This window comes from Pundamilia nyererei, unplaced genomic scaffold (assembly GCF_000239375.1).
Source record: "Pundamilia nyererei isolate P.nyererei 1_Seehausen unplaced genomic scaffold, PunNye1.0 scaffold00045, whole genome shotgun sequence".
Lineage (NCBI taxonomy): Eukaryota > Metazoa > Chordata > Actinopteri > Cichliformes > Cichlidae > Pundamilia > Pundamilia nyererei.
Genome location: NW_005187446.1, coordinates 3689288 through 3713146, shown reverse-complemented (window position 1 = coordinate 3713146; position 23859 = coordinate 3689288). Strand labels below are relative to the sequence as shown.

Sequence of the window (23859 nt, the reverse complement as noted above, 5' to 3'; positions counted from 1 at the left end):
TGGTTTATTTTCGTTGAAAAGTTTTCTCTTTTCCTCTCCATGTTAAGTTTTTAAGCAGGAAAAAATGCTAAAGCTGAGCTTTTCCACATAAGGGTTCCATACATTCCCATTAAACAGCACCAGGAATTTGAACGCATCACCAATGAGTCATGTCAAAAAACTTCCTTCCCTCCCACCTTTTTTCCGCTCCCTTAAATCCCACAACAATCGTAAAAAGTTTTTGTCCTGTTGCGGGCTTTTGCTCCTCAGACAGACAGCGCAGCGGCTTGTGTTGGACCAATTAACGGGCCCGTCTGTGCGCTGCCCCGCGGAGCGTGCTTTCCTGGGCGGCCTCTGCGCACTCTGCCAGGACAGTCAGCTGCAGCTGCAGAACATAAAGCACGCATAGCACGGCACGGCACGGACACGATCAGGTCCAAAATGGGTCCGACTTGGGCGCTAATCTGTTCCACCGCTTTGCTCTTGGTTTTACTGAGCTCAGCATCCGAAGGTTGGTACACTACTTTTTTGTTGCTTCCAACTAGAAATCCACGCAGGGAATTCTTGTTTGCTTCATGGCCGATTGCCCAGCTCCATGTTTGATCGCTCCTGCTGCAGTGGGAGCGTCTATTTTGCAGTGATCTGGTGCCAGGTAGACTTTTATACAAAGCAGTCTGCTCTGAGCACTTTGATTCAAGTTCGTCATTTCAGACATGTCTCACGTGTATTTTTATCGATTACACACAGATGCACGTATAAAATAACATTTTTATTTGTTTGTTTGTTTATAAAACTTCCAAAACTTCTTATTTTGTCCCACTCTACCTTTTTACAGTTTTTTTCCGATGAAGGATCTGACTTCTTCAATACTTCCATCATTTTTCGCTCTCAGTAGTAATAAACAAACAAACAAACAACAACAACAAAAAAACATGCGTAGTTATGGTTATGTAACTTTGTCTCACTCTTTTTTCTCTCTCTCTCTCTCTCTCTCCTTTGTGTGCCGCCTGCAACATTATAGATGAGCGCTTCTTTGAGCAGCGCGAGGTCACCTTTGACATTTCCCAACTGATGCAAGGTGTGTGCGCGCGCACTCACATATTAGCGCAGCATCTCCACAGCTACCAATTATAACGTCACATGCTCATACTTGTATTTGGCCAGCTCTCACTTCAAGAGGAATGTTAGGACTTTGAGATGAAAGTCTTCTTTTAACCGGTTTGTTTTATGATTGCAGTGAAATGTCTTCTGTGGTTAGAAGGTTAGAAAATGTACTGATAGTCTTGTTTTTCTTCTCTCTTTTTATGGAAGTGACATTCTAAACCCCGAAAGAGCCCACCACTCTTGTTTTAAGGTTATTTGCAGCCAGGTTGAGTTAGTTGTGGCCAGTTTGAGTACAGAACTAAAATATAATTAAAAAAATATATAAAGCTGTGTCTTTCTGTCTGTTTTAGTGTTTTACTTCATTTAAAATAATGTATATAAAAATCTGGTATTATGTTTTGTATCTTTAGAGATGCAGAAAGAGATGGACTTGAGAGATTACTTTGGTACGGGCACCGTTTATCGTCTTACCTCTAGTTATAATGTTTTGGCATAAATGCACTACATACCCCCCCCCAATTAAATTAATATATTTTGTGGTTTTTTGCTGTTTTCCCAGATTCACAGCGGCCAGTGCAGCCTCAACCAAGGCAGAGAGGTGAGCAGATATTCACAGTAGTGTGCAACACCATGGAATGTCTTTAAATAGTCTTCAGGAATACTTTTCCAGCCTTCTTAAAAGCACACTCAAAGCTTTTCTTTGTATTTTGGCTGCCTTTGGTCCATTCTCTGTTAAGAGACACACCGCACACCATGCTGAGATATGTCTCCAGTTTTCAGCTAATAGCTCTTTGTGAATCAGCTTATTAATGTAAAAATACAATTTTATGCCTTTTGAACTTTGTAACCTTTGTCATTTTTTGTAAAGCCTGTTTATACTTGAATGATTCCAAGGTCAATGATTAGTGGCATAATTTAAAATTAAAAAAAGACTGGATTGTAATAAAAAGGCAGCTATGGTCCTAAGAAAAACTTCAGAAGGTCTGCAATTTATTTTTCAAGTGGCTCAAAACTTTTGCACAGTACTGTACTTACCTACTCATAAGTACCACCTGGGTCAGGGAATCTTTCTTGCCTTCTCTTGTTTGATTTTTTTTTTTTTTTATGTTATTTGTTTTCTTAGGTTTCAGACCAAGACCAAGAGGACGTATGCATCTACTTTACTTACATTTTTTTTAAAACTTGCTCCTTCTGTACTACGTTCTACTGCTAAAAGTGCCGACTGTGGTCTTTCCCCTGCAGGCCCACCAACTGTTGGTCCCCGTTCTTACAGCGGTCCTCTTCCGACAACTTATAACGTTCAGTTTCCTCTCGGTCGGCCAACGTCAGAGAATCTCCAAGCCATCTGTGACTATAGCGACCTTCGTCCACGCTACCCATCATCCTACTTTCCTGACTCAGGCTACGGAGTTGACAAGTTGAGGGCTTCTGCTGTGAATAATGCAGAGGCCTGGCTGAGCACATGCTGCAAAGACAACCAGACGTGGGAGAGAGAAGTGACCCTGTGTTGCGCCACACAGGCTGTATGTTTTCACAACAGCTCTTATAGCTAATTCAGCAATACTTTTTTAGCTCTGCGTAAATATAAAGTGATGTCATGGTGACCTGTGTTTGTTGCTCGAGTTCCTCTTCTCTTACTTTTGCTGATGATTCGTTTTTGTTTTGTTTTTTTCAGAATAGGGAAGTAGTGTTTTCTCTACTTCCATGTAATAAAAAACACAATTTGTGCTGTTTAGGAACAATGCACTAATAATATACAGTAACATATACAGTTTTTTATTGCACTCATATTCTTTTCATTTTTGAGTCTGTAAATGTAGAAAAAACAGCATTTTTTTCAACCACTTTATGAATTGGACCTGAACATAATTGGAGCATGAAACATTCTTCACATTGCAGAGGTGATGGTACTTGGGTTTTGTTTTTTTTAAAAACAAAGTTGAAAACCTTGAGCGCTTTCAGTCGATAAGCCTGTTTAATCAGCCCAGGCAGACATAACAGGCGAGCAGGCCTTGGCACGAGCATCAAAACTATGTTGAATTCCTCAGTGAGCGTTACCTGAGCAGCTTCTTGTTTGTTTTCTAATTTGTCTCTTGACAACATAACTTCAGGTGGTGAATTTACTCAATAAGTAGCAGACAAGGTGCAGACTTCATGTTATTATTGAAGAATTTCATTCACACTGTGCACCCTGACTGTCTGTGTTACTCTGTTTTGTGCTTACTCAAGTGGGAGCTGTCAGTTGAAAAGTATTGTGAGGAGGACCTTTCAATAAAGCATCCTTGGTATCACTGCTGTAAAATAAACGACAACAACAAAAGGCTCAACTGCTTCAGCAATGATGCTCCAAACCCAAACTACGGGCCGACACAGGAGCTGCCAGTGGAACCTCTTCCCTCTACCGCTGAATTCACCTTTAACCCGAACACTTGCCAGAGGTGCGTAGAAAAGCAAAAAAAATGATTATCAATATTTTTGCTCACTCGGATTAAAGAGGATAATGCATTTGTTCTCCGTCAGTCTCAATAAACAGTACCAAGGTTAAACCATAAATACTTTGCTGCCTCAGCCACTAAAGGCAGTACTTTTAAGGTACATTAAGTAATTTTTTAGATCATTTAATAGAAAGAAAATATTGTACTCATAAATGTATATTGATTTGTGTGTAATTATGCCTTTCAACAAATTAATAATTCTTATAAACTTAGAATGAACCCATTAAAAATGCATAGCAGCAGGCACCATTTTTAATACAGTAGCTGAGATGGTTATCACTACATTGCATTTATGTTTATGTATTAATCTAACAATACACTTTACAGCAAATGATAGTACTAATGATTCTATTACTGTGGAAAGATGTTATTGTGCACTTGCTTATATTGATTTTGTTGGGCGTGCATCATCTGTCAAGTTCAAAAGTTTAATTGCAATGAAGAGAAGAGTCCTGTAGAAGAAGTAATGTCAGGTTATCATTTAAGGCAAAGAGAAAAAGTAGCTTCATATTGCAAAACACATTTCCGTTATGCTGAATTCATCCTGAGCCCGTAAGAGGCATGTCTGTGTCTGACCTTATGCCTCATGCATTGCAGGACACCCGGCCCTGTTCCCATAGCCCTCATAGAAGGGAAGACCAAGAAACTATCTACTCCCCGAGCTGCTGACATCAGCTTTCCTCCTGGACGACCCACCGCAGATACCATTGAATCAGTGTGTCACAACCAGAGGCTTCGCCCCGCCTACAGCATCAAGTGCCTCCCACGTTCAGGCTATGAAATGGTGGCTCTTCAGGCGAAGACCGTTAATCTTATAGAGAAGGGATTCAAAAGTTGCTGCAAAAATAAGAAGACTAAACTCAACTGTGCTGACCAGAAGGTAAAAGAACAGCAGCTAAAAATACACATTTTCGCTTAACTGAGTAGTTTCCATGTCGTGATACTTCATTCTTGCTCTTCATTTCAGTGGCATGAGGAACTGAACAAGTTCTGCTTGCGTGAGAACGGAGGACGGGTGAATTACCCCTGCTGTCTGAACCAAAGTGATAAATACAGCTGTTTCCAGCAGATGTCTCCAGACCCGTATTATAATGTGACTTCTGCTCACGAGGAAGTGTCGCTGAACAAGATATGTGACACTCACAAAACCATCAAGAAGAAGTAAGACACTATTTATTGCATTTTTTCTTTGATCTGATCTTCCTATAATTTCTTTTTGTTTCTTTTGATGTTTTTTCCATTTTTTCTATTCATTTTGCTCTGTGAAATGTCAACACATTTGTTTAAGTATATAATCTGTGGGCAGTCTAACATGAGATGCATTTGCATCAATGTGACTGTGTTTTAGATTCCCTGTTGGGTTTCCTCTTAAGGACTTTGTGACACAATGCTGCCCCCTGCAGGAAGAAGAGAAGACCGCTTGCTCTGCGCGACTGGTAAGTCCCATTAAAAGCCATTAAAAGGGGAAGTTTGTCTGCAAAAATAAGACAAATTGCAAAAAAAAAAGTTTGGCCTAGCAACATTTAAAATTTGAACAGAGAGTTCTGATTTCCCGCTGCTGTTCTGCCTTTGATCTCTCCATGACATCAGCTTGAAGAAATGTCACAGAAGCTGTGCGCATCAAAGAGGGCTGTTCCCAATACTGTTCGCCGCTGCTGCAAATCGTCCTCACAAGAGACTCCACAGTGCATCTCCAAAATTATCATGAGTGCCATCACCAAAGCAATCAACTTCTCAAGCCAGAAGAAGAGGAAAAGGTGCCCTATCTCCTAAGCTTGTATGGCCTTTCGCTGCTGACCCCACTGTCGCTGGGCTGTTCGGGATATTGGTGAGATAGCAGCAGACGTGGCATTCGGTCACTGAACAGAAACGATTCATGCAACACTTAAATGTTTGTAAGACGAAATGAAATGTAAAATGTTGACCGAGTTTTCTAGCTTCAACTACTGCCGTCGTTCTGAGACCAAATGAGCATTTCTACCATTTATACTACACATACTTAGCATACTGTTACATGCATAGTTGCTAAAACAGACTATTGTCTAGGACACTGTACCACTATTTTTATAGGCTGCTCTTTGCATACTTGATTATTAATTTCTTAATTCTTTTGGAAATTCAAGATCTTTTTTTTTCTCTTTTATATGGTTTCTAGTTAAGATCTTCTCTGAAAAAGTGATAATAAACACATTTTTAAAATCTTCCTTTCTGTCTGGTTTACTGTGTGACACCTTGGATACAAGTCCATGCTGCTTTAACCACAGACTTTATTTATCCCACACTGTGAAAATTCCCTTGTTACAGCAGCACAAGGTAGAAGTTGAAAGGATAAATTAGGGATGTATTGGAAAACAATAAAAAATAGAAAAAAGAAAAAAGGTTTACAACAACAACAACAAAAAACCGCCTGGCCAGAGGATGAAGCCTGCCCTGCCTTCTCCTTCTAAATGAAGGTAAAAAAAAACAAAAACCTTCTGTCCTGTGAATAGAGGTCTTGTTCCCTAGAATAGACCCCTCCCCTCTGGAACAATTATTTTTCACAGGACGGAAGTGGGTGCTCTGGTTTCATTTGCAGTTAATCTTCTGGACAGGTTGCCAGTCCATCACAGGGTTCATGCAGAAAGGCCCCAGCTGACCAAGAGGCTCGTAACTGCTTGAAAAAAGTTTTATCTCAACAGCTCAAAAAGGTGCTCAGTAGTTTGTATGGCTGGGCACTGTCATGCACCAAGAGGATCCCAGGACTCCCTGCACCAACTGTAGGGTCTGACAGTTGGTCCAAGGATTTCATCCTGATATATTATGGCAGAAAAGGTGCTGCTGTCCCCCAGCCTGAGGAGTTAAATGCCAACTGGACTCCACAGTACCTGGCAGTGAGTTCAGGGACCAGTAAAGGACATCACCTCATGTTATCAGCAATTACAGCCCAAAAAAAAAAACACCTAGAAAAAAAAAAGTCCAAAAAGATGATGAGGGACAAATGTTTTTACAGGCCTCCACCTGTAAAAACCATTCTTGTTTTGGGGGTTGTCTCACTGTTGTCTCTCTTGTGCACCTGGTGTTAATTTAATTGACACCAGAGCATCTAAAACTTTAACTCACTTGATGATGCTACTTTCTGAATAACAGAGTCAACTACAAATGACTTCTTTCAGCTTGGCCAAAATGTGGACATCTCCCTCTCCTTCTCCCCAGAGTTATCTGGGAAGTGGTCTGACCTCAGACCACTTCCAGGGTAACCACAGGAGCTCAGTGACCCTGAGACAAAGTGTATACACAGAAGAGGAACAATTTAATACCTTTAAACTCCGTCGAAGGTATACTTCAGTTCCAGTGGGTAGGTTAGGTTCAAAGTGTACATAAGTCCAAACAACATAGCAGCTGCTAAGGCATAGTTATCCAAGTCCTGCAAGACTCTCTGGCCTTCAAAGACTATCCGGATGTCCTCGGGGCTGCCACTGGCATCTCTTGACTTTATGATGTATTCACATGGTTATTTCCTCAATACAGTGGCTTGCAAAAGTATTCGGCCCCTTGAACTTTTCCACATTTTGTCACATTACAGCCACAAACATGAATCAATTTTATTGTAATTCCACGTGAAAGATCAATACAAAGTGGTGTACACGTAAGAAGTGGAACGAAAATCATACATGATTCCAAACATTTTTTACAAATAAATAACTGCAAAGTGGGGTGTGCGTGATTATTCAGCCCCTGAGTCAATACTTTGTAGAACCACCTTTTGCTGCAATTACAGCTGCCAGTCTTTTAGGGTTTGTCTCTACCAGCTTTGCACATCTAGAGACTGAAATTCTTGCCCATTCTTCTTTGCAAAACAGCTCCAGCTCAGTCAGATTAGATGGACGGCGTTTGTGAACAGCAGTTTTCAGATCTTGCCACAGATTCTCGATTGGATTTAGATCTGGACTTTGACTGGGCCATTCTAACACATGGATATGTTTTGTTTTAAACCATTCCATTGTTGCCCAGGCTTTATGTGTTGGTTTTCCAAGCTAAAACTCAGTGGAGATTTCAGCTGTGTGCCGGTGATTCGACATCAGTCGCTGATAAAGTGGGTTCATCTACAAAGTGCTCTGTAGGGAAACAAGCTCCAGTAGCTCTGCACTCAGGAAACAAACTATATTTACTTATCTTGTGCAGAATAATGCGCAGGCATTGCGTTTTATCGAGCACTGGCTGTCCAGTTAAACTGTGACTATCACCAGGTAACGTGGGCATGTTTCTTGAATTAGCAGCAGGTGTTAAACAGCTGACAGGTGAGCAGGATGTATGCAGGTAACTCGAGGGCCGTTGAGCTGATCGCTAGTGTCCTGAGGAAAATGTCAGCTCGTTATTTAACACATAGACACAGCCACAATCAGCTAAGCTTTGGATGATTAAAAAGTTTTTTTTAACCTAAGAACAAGAAATGGCAGATTCCCAAAAACTGCTGTAAAAAAACTATGCAATAATGTTTTTTTCCACTTTAAATCACTCAGTCTTTTAAAAATACTTCAGCCTGAACCGTGTATATTAAATATTAATTACAGTTTGGGGATTTTAACCCTTTAAAGGCCAGTATGTTTACATAACTCCATTGATTTTTACTGAATCCCCCCAGCCAAACAAAAACAATTTCCATAAAAAACATTTCAAGATGCATTTGATCATTGTTTTTATTAGGCCCAGAGATGGGCCAATGATATAGCAGCGGCATTCATTTTCATGCATTTCTATTTTTTCTGCAGTGTCAGATTTTTGTTTTACAAAAAACGATACTCCAGGTCCTAACAACAAAAAATGCCACCTTCCCAAAAACTATTATATTGTATTTTTTCCCCCCCACTGACACAGTCTTTTAAAACTTCAGCCTGAATTATAAGTTTAAAATATTAATTACAGATTTTGGATTTTAACCCTTTATAGAAGAATTTTAAATTTGAAAGAAATTCTCTGGCAAATATGGGATATATTCATTTAGCACAGTCAAAATAGCATGAAATGATCTTCCAATGTTGTCCCGATTCATTGTTTCATTCATTTTTCTTCTTATCAACAGAAAATTTGCAGACATTGAAGCATCAAAACACCAGCTTTGGCATCCACTCTTTATTTTAAGGATGAGGACAAAGGCAAAGGCATGTCCTCTCTGTCATCACACAAGCCAGATTCACCTGACCAGTCTGGTAATCCATCTAAAAGTGGTGGTCCACAGGATGCCGATAAAAGCAGCCTTCGAACAGGTACAGATGGCACCTCAAAGTCTATCAGTGTCACCACCTGACTTACATGAAAGTCAAGTAAATACAAAAAGGAAGCAGACTGAATCAGGGCATCTTTGGAAACATCACTCCAAATCGCAGTCCTCCACCTGCAGAGCTACGGCGAACAAACAGAGCAAGAGGAGGCAGGAAAAGGGAAGCAGAGGTCATAAACCGGTGGAAATGAAACCTATTAGCTCCCCAAGAAGTTTTGACTTGTACCACGGGGCTGAATTGTTTTATTTTTACAACAAGAGTCAGCCGACAACTTCTTTTTTGAGTAGTGTATATATTCAATTGCCGGCGCCTTTCTGTCGCACTACAGCAAACTGAAACCGTCCCACGTCCCTCCACTGGAGGCGCTGTGGTGCTGCAGCAGCAGCAACACGAGCATCAAAATTCAAGTGTCGGCTCTGTCTATGATGTTAACAGTCAGATCGTAATGGCGACTGCTGGAACAGCAGACATGGGATCAGCAGCCCCGACAGGTATCTAGCTATCAAATCTCCTTCCTTTCTCGTCTCAAAACTAGCGTAAAAAGCGATGTCTACAGTGTTTTAAAGCATTGAAAGTGATGCAACGCTGGAGCTCTGGCTGTAATTGAGCCTTCGTTAGCCGTTAGCTAATTAGCATCGAGATTTTCCACCAAAGAAATGAACCAATCTGTGGTTCGCTTATTTAGCTGGCTCTTTAATAAATCCTGGTCTTCTCGTGTTACAACACAAGAAGATTTTGTGTGCAGGCCACTCTTAAATATGAGGAACAATCTATTGATTTTATAGCGTGCTATAAAGTAATTCCCGACACCACGTTGACCAAACTGTTTTGTTATCAAACCGGCTGTCCTGTTGACGCTTTATGGTGTTTACACGCAAACGAAGCAGGTGAAGGCGAGTTGAGATTTTATAAATAAAGATCGCCGTTGCTTGGTAAATGAATGGGACGTGTGTAATACTGCTGGTGTTAACCCCCCCCTCAAGCATCTATGGGAAGTTAACGGTAACTGCTCTCACTCACGTCTTCCTCGCCTGTTACATCCCGTTTCCTCTTCCTCTGAACGTTTTGTGATGTACATGGATAAAAAAAAATCCGCTTTCACTTACCTAAGGGCTTCATTAAACACCTCCCAACTGTTACTGTACAAATATTTTCAGTTTAGGTGGTGTATTGTCTTTTTCTGCGTTCCTTCGTCACGCTTATCTAAGTCAATAAAGCAGCCTTAATTTATTTAAGCACCTTTGTTTAGGATCACCGATATCAGACCTGTGCACTGCACATGAACTGGTTCCACTTGCTTCACAGATATAGATTGATCATGTGCTTTCAGAGACTTCTTTTTCCCCAAGATAAAGCACGCAATGGGGAAGATGCATCTCTCTAATCCAGTTAGTTGTGCATCACTCATTAGCTTCCCTGTATATGTTTGAGTTGCTCTGCTCCTGGTAACCACCCAGTCTGAATCAGTGAATAAAAATAGTTGCTTTTTAAAGCACCCCTGTGGCTCCCAGATGGCTGAAATCCAAAGACAGCACAAGCACAAGATGTAGCATTCACGCTCACAGACACTTCAGTGACAGTAACTCACTGTGGTTTCCCTAATAGCTTTTATCAGCGTCGTTTCCAAATCAGGTCAAGAAACAGTATATTTGTGGATTCTTCAGAAATGACCTTAAAGAGTGTGTCCATGGGTCATGGTATTGCCGTGCATGCTGTGGGCTGTGCGTAAACAAGGCTGGCAGGGACTTGTTTGGTACACAGAGAGGAACAGATGGTTTGCCTATTGTAGTGAGGCCTGCCGCTGATGAGCTAAAGTCATTGTTAGGGAACTGACTTAGTCTCATTACTATCCATAGTCTGCTGCACAATATATGCCATTAACTGGTTGTATATTGACCTTAATAAATACAGATGGTAGTAATAATAACAATCATAGCTGAAACCGGGCCATCTGGGGTTACTACACATGCAAGTACGCATGATCCAAATTTAGTAACAGTCTGTGTTATCTACCTTAAACAAAATAGTCCATTTCTAAGTTATTTTTGGCCTTTTTGGTAAACAATATTCTATTTTACATGCTGAGCACATTTAATCATGTTTGTTTTGTAAACGGTCCTGATGGTTTTCCTTTTACAATAAAAGAAAAGTAGCAGTTGCTTAACTGACTTAATTATTTAGGCCATGCTTCCTTTACTTCTGTGCACACCTACTTTAAATGAGTTCAGTGTGGCGCATGTACTCGGTTAAGCCAGTTAGCCTGACCTTGTCCTGCTCCGCAGATATCAGGACTCAGTTCTGGAGGAGAGCGTTGCAGCGAGGTATTCGCATGGGTGTGCTGTGTTTGTGACTGTGAGCAGCAACTGCATGAGTAGTGATGATATAGTGTGTTGTTTTACATAATGAGAGGGAATGTGGGCAGAGCGATGCTCATTGTTTCCCAGCAGATTGCAGTGTGTCCCTGCTAACTCAGGAGAGATGCATGGCATTCAGTGAGTCTGTGTAATTATACATAGTCCTGCATTTCTTATGTTGAAAATGTTCATTTTCTGTGCATTGCCAGGTTTAGATTTGATGGGGGCAGAAAGACAAATTTTCAGACTCACTTGTTACTACAGATGTAAAAACTTTGTAGCCTTCAGTCTTTTTTTGTGTGTATATTGACCTATGGTACTGCAGTGGAGGAGATGTTGCCATTGGTTACAGGCTAGAGGTGATTGCAGAGTGGGCGATGTAGTAAGTGTATACACCAAGTTTATATAAGGACAGGACACAGGAACTCATTCGCTGTATTTATTTTGTTGCACTTGAGTGCCTTTCTTACCAAACATCTGTATGCTGGGATTTAATGACTTATCTTTGTTTAGCAATTAAGCAAAGGTTTTGGCTTGGTGTTTGCATTATTATTTTACAGGCACACAAACAGAAGCTGTTGTGTTTGAGGTTTCATGCAGGCATGAAAACCCTCCAGTGTTCCTTCATATCTCCATGCTGCATTAGCTTGTCACATGGTGAAATAAACATTGAATTACACAGAATTGAACAGAATATCAGTCTCATAGATCTCTAGTCGGATAACAGAGTTTACTAAATGGCCTAATTTAAAGGGGACCTGTTACCTCATTTCCTGCTTCATATTTCATTCTTGGGCTACAAGAGCAGCTTTGTGTGTTTCACTGTTCAAAAAAAAATCCCTATTTGTATTTATCTTATACCAGGCCTTTGTGCTGCCCCTCAGTTCATCACCGTTCAAAACAAAGCATTTAAAGAGTTGTTAGGTTGCCTTTAGGAAACATCTGAGCATTCGTGAGCATGCTGGAGTGGATTTCAGTTATAAAATCAAAGTTAGTCTGAGGCTTAAAGTAGGCTGGGACAGCAACAGCTAGAAATTGCACCATTTTTTGAAAGGAGGTGGTGATGTTGACACACATCCTGGGGGAACAGATGAATGTGGAGCAGCTAGCTCATGGGAGAAGTAGTTCCAGTTCACATACTGGGTGCAGCCGGTAGTAACTGTGGCCACATTTAGGTTTGGGTTCATCATCGGTCTTATAGTCATCCGTCAGTGCTGGAAATAGCCTAATTAACCAGCACAGGGATTCATAAACAGTCCCCAACAAATTCGTCATTGGTCAAAGCCTTTCCAACTCAAACTCTTCAAATTTATTTCAAGCCTTGACTTTGAGTACTGACTGCATGGGTTGGGTTTCAGAGTCTCAACAAAGGAACTATACAGAGTGCTTACTCTATGTAGGATTTTCCTTGCAGGTTTTCGAGGACTTATCTTCCTCTCAATTTAACTTTTTCTGTTTTCTTTTTAGGGACCAGCAGCATTCGAAAAATGGCCCCCGCCGAGGTAACTATGGCAGATACTGTAAATGTAACTACTCTCAGCTCTAAGGGGAAAAGGAGAGCAGAGCAGGCTTATAGGGCTGAACTTTTTTTCATCCAGACATTGGCAGTTTGAGGCATCGGTCACTAAAAGTTTATTATTATGGAAGTGAGAGAGTGGCTCTTGTAACGCAGGAGAGCCACATTGTTGTTCCTCAAAGCTCTACATAGATTAATATTTAAAAGTTTTCTTACTTTGAAATATGAATAGTTACTCATAATAATACTGTAGGTTCAGAAACAATTATGACATTTTTGTAGCTCCAATATCAATAAAAGGAGGAAGTGCAGAGGTAGTTTTTTGGTCAGGAATAGTAACATCAGGCTGATTGCTGTTTGATTAGTTTCCTGCCTTACAATTTGACCTTCCTCTGCAAGTTCAGTTACTTGTGAGCCCAGTTGATCGCTTGGTTAAGGCTGTCATCCATCTGGCCTAAAGCTTGCATACTGCAACAGCTAGCTCATTGTTTTCTGCGTTTACCAGCACAAACACACATCAAACTGTGTTTGATTTTCCTTTGACAGCTTTCTGCCTCTCTCCTCAGATGCCCGGCTCTTCAGGCATGAGTATGAAGAAGACCATTGGACACCGGGGCGTTGAGACTACCACAGGAGAAACTACTTACAAAAAAGTAAGGGCAGGGGTCGGGGTCAGTGACAACAGTGATTTGTTGACACCCGCAGCACTGAGCCGGAGTGATCCAAGGTGTTTACAGTTCAGTGGGTTGGCCTGCATGTTTTGGTGTCTGTATTCTAAAATTAGTTTGGAAGTTCCTCTTGCTGGAAACCCAAGAATAGTGAGTGAAACAGCAGAAGTGTTCCAGTGCTTACTCTCTTTTCCTCGCTGACCTCCCTAGACTACGTCATCTGCCCTAAAGGGAGCAATCCAATTGGGCATCGCTCACACAGTTGGCAGCTTAAGTCAAAAGGCGGAGAGGGATGTTCTCATGCAGGACTTTGTAGTTGTTGAAAGCATCTTCTTCCCGAGGTTTGTGATACGAGTTGTTTGAATGCATGAGGTGAACTGTTATTTTTCCATTTTGCATAGTTTAATGGTTTATCTGTTTCTTGCTCTTTCCAGCGAAGGCAGTAACCTGACCCCTGCTCATCACTACAGTGACTTTCGCTTTAAGACCTATGCTCCTATCGCCTTTCGTTACTTCAGGGAACTGTTTGGCATTCGGCCAGATGACTACCTGGTCAGTATTAACCCCAAGGCTTATTCTGCCATGTTCACCACAGCTGTGTGTGAATCTCTACATGCTGCATATATATTTAGTGGTTTAAGCAAACATGATCCCCTTTTGGAGAAATAATGAACAATAGCTGAAGGTTTTCTCCTTTTTTTTCTCCTCAAAAATGATGATGCTTTTGTCTGCATCATCACCACATTTGCTGACACAGTGGGCATGGAGCTGCGCCATCTCGGACAGAATGATAAGCTGTGGTCCAAGTGCTTTTTGGCTCCGTTTTATTTTCCTCCTGACTCTTTCTCTGCTGTCTGTTTTTACAGTCAGCACTAGAAATACTGATAATCATGTCTCTGTAGTTTAAATCGATCAATTGTGCAATCAGGAGCCAGTGACCCATATATCTTACTTCAGAAACACAAAATCTGTTTTGTTTTTTTGGATTTTATATTAATGCGGGTTCATCTGTCTCTTTCTGGAAGTATTCTCTGTGTAATGAGCCGCTGATCGAGCTGTCGAACCCCGGAGCCAGCGGTTCCCTCTTCTACGTCTCCAGTGATGATGAGTTTATCATCAAGACTGTCCAACACAAAGAGGCAGAGTTTCTCCAGAAACTGCTGCCTGGATACTTCATGGTGAGTGTGGATAGAGTGGGAGGTAGGAGTTTGTTTAGAATGAGTGACTATTACTGCAACAATTCTCAAGTAAGGGGAGGTTTTTCTTCTAATTTCAGTGTCTAATTTTTTTTTGTCTGTTCCCTCTCCCTTTCAGAATATAAACCAAAACAAGCGTACCCTGCTGCCTAAGTTTTATGGACTGTATTGCGTTCAGGCAGGCGGTAAGAATATCCGTATTGTTGTGATGAACAATCTCCTGCCCAGAATCATCCCCATGCACCTCAAGTATGACCTGAAAGGCTCCACCTATAAGAGACGGGCTTCCCCTAAGGAGAGAGAGAAGGCCGTCCCCACTCACAAAGACCTGGACTTCATCCAGGACATGCCTGATGGCCTGCTGCTGGAAGCAGAAAACTACAATGCTCTGTGCAAGACTATACAGAGGGACTGCCTGGTGAGTTACAGAGATGTGGCGGGTTTGTATAGATTGTTTATTGAAGTACTGAGCACTAAAGTGTATGGAGAATGGCTTGGCAAGCTCAAATAGTACACCACCACTTTATATTGTTGTTATCCTCTTGCATAAAAGATACAAAAAAAAATGAAATTTCTCTACATACAGCATAAATGTGAAGAAATATCAAAGACTTTTTAGATTCATTTAGTTATTTTAGGCTATTTTTCCATATAATGAAAAGTCCTTACATTGTAAATGGCTTGACAGATCGTACAACACATGTAATGTCGACATGTAGCGCACTGGCACTTCATTAAACTTTACATTTTACAGAGACTACTATAATTTCCAATTTCTCCAAAGTCGATTAGTGGTTGTTGATAGTTGGCATTGGTTGTTGTTTGCTGTCATGCTCCAGGGTCATCAACAGATGTGTGTAGTGTCGGAAAGATGACTCAAGCTTGCATGACACTGCAAACTAATACCTTATTTACTTTGAGGGATGGTATCTTTTGAAATGATGGGGGTAGACTGGTGCCAATCTGCACAGACTACCAGAATGTTCTGTATCATTTTTCCTTTTAATCAGCAGCTGCACATGCTTTATTGATTCGATCCATTTCCATTACCTCATTGTTCCGGGGTTTTCAGCCACCAGAGGTTCTGGCTTCCCACCAAAGAAAAATCATTAGGACTGTCATTTGTATTTTTGTTTGTTTGTTTGTTTGTTTTTTGCTTTTTTGATTTGGGTGTGTTATTTAGTTAAGTTTAAAATAGATTTTCTGATCAGATGACTTTTTTGTTGTGTCATGTAAAGCAGATTATTTGAGTTATATCTTTTCACCTAATGACTGTGACTAACATCTAAATATTTGAATGCAGTTTGAAAGTAAATCACAAAACCCAACTCAAGACTTTTAAGGATTCCAAAATAATTTTTAAATATTTTTTTTATGTAAGAAATTAGGGCTGAACGATATATCGCATTTGCGATAATATCGCGACATGATCAAGTGCAATTTTCTAACCGCAAAGGCTGCGATTATACTCTGGACATGTCCAAATTCATGGGCTGCATCCTCCTGAGGCCGCATTTGTAGACCGATTACGTCACAGCGACGCGCCGAAGGCTGTCCAAATTACTACCATATCCCAGAATTCATAGCGCGGCCCAGCCAAACTCCAGTTTCCAGCAATGGCGGCCGCTACTAAGTTTTTAAATTACTCATACTAATCTTTCTGGGTCACAAAATAAACTTTTAACATATTTTCAGGCGAGAAAGTAGTTGTGTAAACATCAAATATCTGCTCGGTTTATCAAGATATCCCATATTTGCAAAAGAGCTTCGACGTTTTCAGAGGCGTCTGCTACCCACCAGCTCGACAGCTAGCCGAGAGCTCGAGGGTTACTGATGCGGCCGAGAACGGCACAACTCCCGGCACATCATTTTCAGATCACCGCGGAGTTTCGCTGCTCGGGTTAAACGTAATATATAAGTCACTTAGACAACCTAAAAATGTTATTGTTGGGCTTTTTTCAGTGTTTTGTTTGTTCGTGAGTAAATCGGTTTGGCTGAGATTAAAGTTATTAGATTAGATTAAATAAAACTTTATTAATCCCCCGGGTGGGTTCCTCCTTGGTTTTCACACAGCTGACTAAACGTCAAACAGAAAACTTATTAAACAGAAGTATGAGACAGTCGAGAATTTACACCAGTGTCTGGTTATATTTTAGATAGCAAGAAGCAGACGGCCGAGTTTATTAAACTCCACCGAGACAGCGGTGACGCTAATCAGAAGGCTAGACCGTCCAATTTAACGCCTTTAAATTTTAAAGGCGTGTTTGTGTGTGTGTTTATACAATTGCTATTATGTTTGCACTTTATGTGTAATGTTACTGACTGCAGAGATCAGTAAGATGTGTGTATTTTTTATTTATTAGTTTTATTTATTTAATATTATTTTTTAATTGAATGACTGTCTAGTAGTTCACAGATGTCGAAAAACTGAGTGTGGTAAAGCCACTGATTTTTTTTTATGTATATTTCTGCAATCTGCACATTGTACTGACTTTCATTTTAATGTTTACACCAGGGTTCCTTGTCAGCACTTTATGCTCAGATGTTTGTAAGCTAAAAATAAACTATTGTGTATGTTCAAATATACTGTTGTGATTGAAGAAGTTAAATAAAAATGTCAGTCATCAATTCATGCATCACCTCATGTCATCATAACAGAGGTCTGTCTTCCAGGAAAGAACAGTTTAAAATCAATGTAATATAGTATTGGCCATACTATATGTATTGCTTGTCTTTGTTTAATAATACAGAAGACAAAGACCTTAAAAAATTATCGCATCGCAATATTGGGGCAAAAAATCGCAATTAGATTATTTTCCATAATCGTTCAGCCCTATAAGAAATTACCTCTTGTGGTCCATACTTTGGAAATAACTGTATTAGAGGGTTACCTAGGCAACTGGCGCCTTGAAAAATCTCACTTTGATCCCTGTGTAGATGGGATGTATTTCAACTTTGGGCTCAAACTTTGTTTCCAGGATCAAGATTAAATCAGAATCAGTGGTCACATTACAAATATTTTTGTTCTTAACTGTTGCTGGATTGAACACTTAGACCTGTTTTGTCATGTTTTAAAACCCTGCTGCTGTAGCGTAAGGAAACAGCAGCAGGGTTTTTAAATGAGCGTAATATATATGACAGCATGTCACATTTATTATTGTACACTCATATCATGTTTTATTGTAGTGTTGCCAAAGTCTTTGGCGCCTGTTGTGAAACAGTGTGTCTTTGCGTTGATTTACAGTTGGTTGTTCCAGTCGTTGCCAGACGATTCTCATTGCACTTGTTTCTTTGTTGCAGCTCCTGCAGAGTTTCAAGATCATGGATTACAGTCTGTTGATGGGCATCCACAACATGGACCAGGCCAGCAGAGAAAAGGAGCGTAGTGGAGGCAGTTTGGTCGACAATACGGGGTCTGAAGGAGCAGTGACCCCAGATCAGCGCCGACCACAAGCCCAGAAAAGTCTGTATTGCACTGCCATGGAGTCCATCCAGGGGGAGGCTCGAGGGAAGGGAGCTTTGGATTCAGAAGATCAGTGAGTGTGACCATCAGCACACCTGTATCAGCCTGTATTTGCTTGCTGGGGAAATTGTAGCTGTGAAATAATGGTGAATGAAGCAGTTGTTCTTTCTGTGACCTTGCAGCATGGGTGGTATTCCTGCTCGCAATAGCAAAGGAGAGAGGTTGCTGATCTACATCGGCATCATCGATATTCTCCAATCTTACAGGTATGTGTGTCAGAGCAGCAAAATCCACTCTTTATATATGCATTTATGCTAATTCATAAGCAAGATTCACGCCACTTATGTAAGTTGCACTAAATAGTTTCATTATGTGATATTATTTAGGTTTATTAAGAAGTTGGAGCACTCCTGGAAGGCGCTGGTCCATGATGGGGTAAGTCGTACACTATACATCACTATATGTATTAATAGACTTTGATTGTAATTGTAGCTTGCATATTAACTGATTAGCTTGGACTACAAAGAATTATGACTGCTTTTTTTCACTTTTAAGAGTTGGTGAATTAAAACAGAAATGTTGCTTTATAAGGTCTGTCAGGTTTTAATGATCCTTTTCCTGGTACTTAGGACACAGTTTCAGTTCACAGACCTGGCTTCTATGCAGAGCGCTTCCAACAATTCATGTGCAACACAGTGTTCAAGAAAATTCCACGTACGTCTGTCTTTGTAATTTTACTGCATTGAGAGCAGAGGTGTGAAAAGTCCCGATGATTGCACTGATCATTTCCTGTTGTCCTCTTCAGTTAAACCATCACCATCCAAGAAAAGCCGCGGTGGAGGTCAGGCAGGGCTTAGGAGGGCGCCCACTCTTGGAGCACCCACACCGCTCTCCCACGCGACAGGACAGTCATCTGTGGATTCCAGACTAGTTTACCACTCCCATTTTAAAAGCACAGAGTCCGAGGCGGACAGCGGTAAGAGCCAAGAAGATGAGGTCACATTAAGTAGATCTGTGGTTAAGTGGAGTGGTCACTGTTGTGGGAACAAGTTCAGGCCCCAAACTTTTGTCAAGCATTAAAAATGAAATTGGTGGGGGAAAAATTGAGATAAAGTTCAGCAGATAGCATCAGCAAACTACACATTGTAGTGACACTCAGTGACATTTGAAACACTAAAATGATGTTTCAAATGTCACTGAAATGTTTGGCGCTTTGTGTCATCTGATGTCACGCACACACACATGCAAAATCAGACCTGTTAGTTGTAGTTAATGTGAGCAGTGAGTGTCCATGTGTCTGTGCAGAATGTGATTTGTTAACTCTGACTGAGCCAATGTACAGTCACAGAGTCCTGCAGAAGCACACAGCTGTCGTGTGCTTACTTTCCACCTACTTTTCACCTGATTACAACTTCCCATCATAGAAGGCAAGAGAAAGGCAGTGCGCAGCATCAGCCTTGGAAAGACTAGTCAACTAGTTGCGCTCATCCCCATACTGTATCTGCAGCAGCTCCTTGCATTCCCCACAGGCTTAATTTTATTCTAAACTGCACTCAGCTTTGGATAAGATTGTTAAACTCTCTGTAATTGCCATATTAATATCTTTTTTTTCCTCAGGTGTGCAGTCAGGAAGGCCGGATCTGGTTCCTCGGACTCCTCCGCTGGTAGACAACCCTGCAGACTGCGAGGCCAATCTGTCCACCTCATCACAAGGCAGCACAGGAGTTGTCTCCACCTCTCCTCCCCTGCGGTAAAACCTCTCATCTTCCTTCTCGTGCTCACGCTGTGTTTTTTCATCTCTTCTGGTCTGACTCTGACTTTCCTCTGCAGCTCTGTAGGCGTGGAAGTGCACAAATCGGCAAACACGGACTGTGACCAGGCTGTTTCCCACAGGTACAGAGTACAGCCAATGATAAGTCTGTTTAAAAAAAATAAATAAAAATCAATAAATATGGGGTTTTTTTTTTAACTCCTTATGTTAGTCATTGTGTCTCATTGATTGCTTTTTCCGCTTTGCAGTTTGGGAGTAGAAGGGGCTGCAGATAATTCAGGCAACCTGTCTGGAAATGAAGATGTAGTTTCTCTGTCGGACATCGTCCCTGAGACCAACATCTGTTTCGTAAGTGTGTTCATTCGCTAGTGTTTATGCATGGTGTCAGAAATACAAAACAATCTTAATTACATTTTTTTCTTTGCAGTAAAAACACTCCCAGCAATGAGAGACTTCTGGAAACGGCGAGGTGGGTAGAAGAAAGGCAAAATGAACTGGAGTCAGTCATCCACCGCAGACCCTCCATCGCTCCTCTGCTGTTTTGTGACCTCTGCAGTTTATACAGTAGCCACCGAATAAAACAGCATGGTTTGTGACCGTGAGGAAAGCAGTGATTTGGACCATGTTGTGCGGTAGGCTCTAGACTTCCCCAGCCATCAGCACTGTCACTGTGTGTACATATTTGTCCACACCTATCCAAAACTGTCCGATACACACTCAGAAAAAGGCTTTCGGCCCTGAATTGAAGATTGCCCTTCATCTCCGTCTGCAGCGATGATATAATAAACAATATAATGAGTTGTATATTGTATTGAAAGAGAAATAACAAAAAAAGAGGTCATCTTCACTATCACCAGTTGATCATGGAAGGCAGTCAAATTATCCCTTGAAGAGCCAGTCATCCTGCCCACTATCCACAGCATGAGGAGATGTGGGTAGGAGTGGGCAGGGACGGTTCAGCAGGAACACACACACAAAAGCACATGAAGGGCATAGCCTACATAGGAGGAATGAATGTTACTGTGCGTTCGTGCACAGTCTAGGTGGGTTCACATTTCCGTGACTCCCACTCCGGCGTACCTGTTATTGCACATCCATCTCCCCTCAGCACTCTAAGCTATCCATGGCTCTCTCACCGCCATCGATAGAAATCCTTCAAATCAACACCTGCTGCTGTCGACTCTGTAGTCGTGTTTGCGTTTTTCTTTACTGATTGTACAGTATTCATTTAAAACAGCAGAGGGATGGGGTTTTAACCTGACCTATATGGTCATTTTTTTCTTATAAGTTATTTTTCTGGAAGCCTCAGTGGTGCCACATAGATCTTCCCACTGCTGAATGTACATTGTAGTGTTTTTCCGCATAAAAAAAACGTGTCTTATTTAGGGATGGGTATTGATAAGATTTTCACGATTCCGATTCCATTTTCGATTCTGTTTAACGATTCGATTCTTTATCGATTCTCTTATCAATTCTTTTTTTTAAAAAGGAGAACACTAAGGTCGATTGGCTTAGAACTTTGTTTTATATCTTCTCTTTGAACAAGATAGAAATGTAGGAGTAACATGGCCTTACAAACCCAACAGTGAGAGCTTAAGAGATCCAGCCTACGGCTCTTCAATGGGGTGTCACAGGGTCCCCAGGAAAAAAAATTGTAAATGTAAAATAATAAAATAAATATTCTTCTGTAGCAATAACAAAGTTTAACATAAATTATTTTGTAGCAATTACACAAGAATATCCAGTAATGTCCTGCCTACAGTTAAACACATTCACTAACCGAAAATCGGGGCATCTGCTGTGGCAAATGGGTGCAAACCTTTTACCACAAACTCAGTCACTGCTCGGTGACATTCGTCTATCCTGGCCTGAAAGGAGACGCTACCGGTAGACTGCAGCGAGAGCTGCCAGCATCTGAGCCAGACTCTGTCTCTCTCTCTCATCATGGTCACCTAAATGCACAGTAATGGCAGGTTTTGTAATAAGGCAGATCGCGCTAACATAATATGCACTGTTAGTTGATTATTTACCTGCCGCATTAACGGGAGAGGACGTGCAAACGTTACCGCTGCTGCTGGGTTGAGATTCACGAGTCCGGAGCGGAATTAAAAACACGACATTCATTTAAGGTCATCGTGTGTTTTGAGAGTAAATGCTTTTGCATATTCATAGTGTTTCCTCCCTTAAATGAAATATCTACTTTTCAAGTATTGCAAGTTGCCCTGTTGTCATCCGTTCTCGTAAAGTATAACCAAACTTTTGAGCGTTTGAGCCGCCGTGTTTCCTGCCAGGTAAATGACGCTCCGCAACGTGGTGACGTCATTCGGGGCGACTGGAATCGATATGGGAATCGTTTGCAAAAATGGCAAACAATTCCAAGGAATTGAAACAGTGGGAACCGGTTCTCAACAAGAACCGGGTTTCGATACCCATCCCTAGTCTTGTTACCATGGCAGATCACATTTATACTAACCTGAACATCTCCCCTCTCTGTTTATGGCCGTATGTGCTGAAGTATAAGTGTAACAGCATTGCTAACCAGTAGATGCTGTTGAATTTTTAATTTAAAGTTGCCGTGCATCATGTCTGTGCCTTTCCGTGTTTGTCCCCTTCCCTTACATGCGATGAAAACTGACACTTTTTACAGGTGAGTGCACTGGTTACACAGAAACCTGCCTTATCACTACAGCTGAAGTCCTCAAACTGCCATTTATACGTCTCGACCAACCAGTGAGTCAGTTTTCAGACTTTCAGTTTTAAAATCTATTACAATCTCCCTTTTTTTGATTACGTCAGGTATTCGGTCACTGCGGTTTTTCATCTCAGCCAATCACATCGCTCCCTGTCACAGCATACATTGAAGGATATACTGGCCTCCTCATTTCTGCTGGTTACAGAAATGACACTCGCTCACATCCACTCAGACCGATATTATTAACGATAAGTAATTTTTGTATCGTGTTTTTATGAAGTCTTGCTCAGCTTCAATGTGGCTGTGTTTATTCTACCTAAGTGATTTTTTTTTTCTAACCCCAAGAGCTATTTCTGATAGAGAAATCACTACAAAGTGACTGAAGGAAAACTTGAGACATCTCATTTAAAGAATCATTATTTATGTTTGTTGAGCACATGTGGTCTATGCAGCAGAGAGGCTTGGGAAGAAATATGAGCTGCGACTAGAGAAAGAAGGAAAATTACTCATGTTCATCAATGCACAGCTGACGATTTAAGTCTTTTTGTATTATAAGCAAGTCACCAAAGAGAAGAGCAGAGTAGACTGAAGATTTAGTGCAGTTAACGTGAGGCTGAGGGCGAGGGCTTTAGATTACTGCATGGACTGATGGTTTCTGTATGGTAATAACACTGGGCTGACCTGTGTTTAAGGATTTATTATTAAACTGGATGTATTTTGTTTTTCCTGACGTTGAAAGTTTTATCTGACGTAAAATCCAGAGCCTGATAACATTTCTTTGTCAATTATTTCTTCATTTCAAGATTTATCTCCACATTCCTGTGAAATTCATTCGTTTGTGGTAGCGTTTAGAACCTTTTAGTTGTACTTGAAATGAAATAGTTCTGGTAGTTTGCTGAAATGTAAACTAATCACAGTTATAATACAAAAATGAAATGCCACAGCCAACAGAGTAAACACTCTGACAGTGTCTTCAGATCAGAACGAGTCCGGGTTTGATTTTGCGAGAGCTGCATTTTGATGTTTTTATGTGATGACTTCTTTAAATTGGTTGCACTGGTTAATTGCTGGCTGCACACCAGTTTTGCTGGAGTAATGTACTACACCGTGACAAAAGGAAAAACCTCCTTTGGTGCTTCTAAGGCAGTACACTCAGTAGTAGACACTACAATGAATTTGAAGTAATGCAATATGAACCACAATCTGCCACTTTTCAGCTCTAAGAAGCATATTTATTGATACGACTGATTGCTGTAGGTTGAAGTGATGTGTTATGTACCTTTTTAGATGATTGTAAGTAAAGTGTATACTGACAGAAGGATGTCTGAAACTTTATAGCATGTGTTGCCTATAAAGGGAGACT

The 23859-nt window shown here is 40.9% G+C and overlaps 2 protein-coding genes across 8 annotated transcripts; both read left to right on the top strand.

Annotated features, from left to right (window-relative positions):
• The first annotated feature begins 205 nt into the window (after positions 1 to 205).
• On the top strand, positions 206 to 5782 carry ecm1b (extracellular matrix protein 1b). 6 transcript variants are annotated; one of them, XM_005732141.1, is made up of 11 exons: positions 206 to 490; positions 1001 to 1057; positions 1494 to 1529; positions 1643 to 1681; positions 2207 to 2230; positions 2326 to 2606; positions 3313 to 3521; positions 4176 to 4458; positions 4546 to 4739; positions 4927 to 5014; positions 5169 to 5782. In XM_005732141.1, exons 1-11 carry the CDS (start codon positions 421 to 423, stop codon positions 5349 to 5351), a joined length of 1464 nt encoding a protein of 487 aa, XP_005732198.1. In that variant the 5' UTR covers positions 206 to 420; the 3' UTR covers positions 5352 to 5782. The 6 variants fall into 6 exon arrangements, with proteins under 6 accessions (XP_005732198.1, XP_005732200.1, XP_005732199.1 ...); XM_005732143.1 differs by lacking the exon at positions 1494 to 1529; XM_005732142.1 differs by lacking the exon at positions 2207 to 2230.
• A 3406-nt stretch (positions 5783 to 9188) lies between these two features.
• pip5k1ab (phosphatidylinositol-4-phosphate 5-kinase, type I, alpha, b) lies at positions 9189 to 20646 on the top strand. 2 transcript variants are annotated; one of them, XM_005732139.1, is made up of 16 exons: positions 9189 to 9327; positions 12658 to 12692; positions 13273 to 13359; positions 13585 to 13715; positions 13809 to 13926; positions 14400 to 14552; positions 14689 to 14988; positions 17871 to 18106; positions 18216 to 18299; positions 18420 to 18468; positions 18663 to 18747; positions 18839 to 19009; positions 19651 to 19783; positions 19864 to 19926; positions 20053 to 20152; positions 20232 to 20646. In XM_005732139.1, exons 1-16 carry the CDS (start codon positions 9282 to 9284, stop codon positions 20232 to 20234), a joined length of 1794 nt encoding a protein of 597 aa, XP_005732196.1. In that variant the 5' UTR covers positions 9189 to 9281; the 3' UTR covers positions 20235 to 20646. The 2 variants fall into 2 exon arrangements, with proteins under 2 accessions (XP_005732196.1, XP_005732197.1); XM_005732140.1 differs by lacking the exon at positions 9189 to 9327 and adding an exon at positions 9774 to 9838.
• Positions 20647 to 23859: the final 3213 nt, after the last annotated feature.

Bases quoted from the DNA above. Each gene is read 5' to 3' on its own strand.
- ecm1b (XM_005732141.1), top strand. From the start codon at position 421: ATGGGTCCGACTTGGGCGCTAATCTGTTCCACCGCTTTGCTCTTGGTT. The intron at 2,607-3,312 runs GTATGTTTTCAC...TGCTTACTCAAG, and splicing joins TGTGTTGCGCCACACAGGCT to TGGGAGCTGTCAGTTGAAAA. The intron at 5,015-5,168 runs GTAAGTCCCATT...CCATGACATCAG, and splicing joins CCGCTTGCTCTGCGCGACTG to CTTGAAGAAATGTCACAGAA.
- pip5k1ab (XM_005732139.1), top strand. From the start codon at position 9,282: ATGGCGACTGCTGGAACAGCAGACATGGGATCAGCAGCCCCGACAG. The intron at 12,693-13,272 runs GTAACTATGGCA...CTCTCTCCTCAG, and splicing joins GAAAAATGGCCCCCGCCGAG to ATGCCCGGCTCTTCAGGCAT. The intron at 18,469-18,662 runs GTAAGTCGTACA...CCTGGTACTTAG, and splicing joins AGGCGCTGGTCCATGATGGG to GACACAGTTTCAGTTCACAG.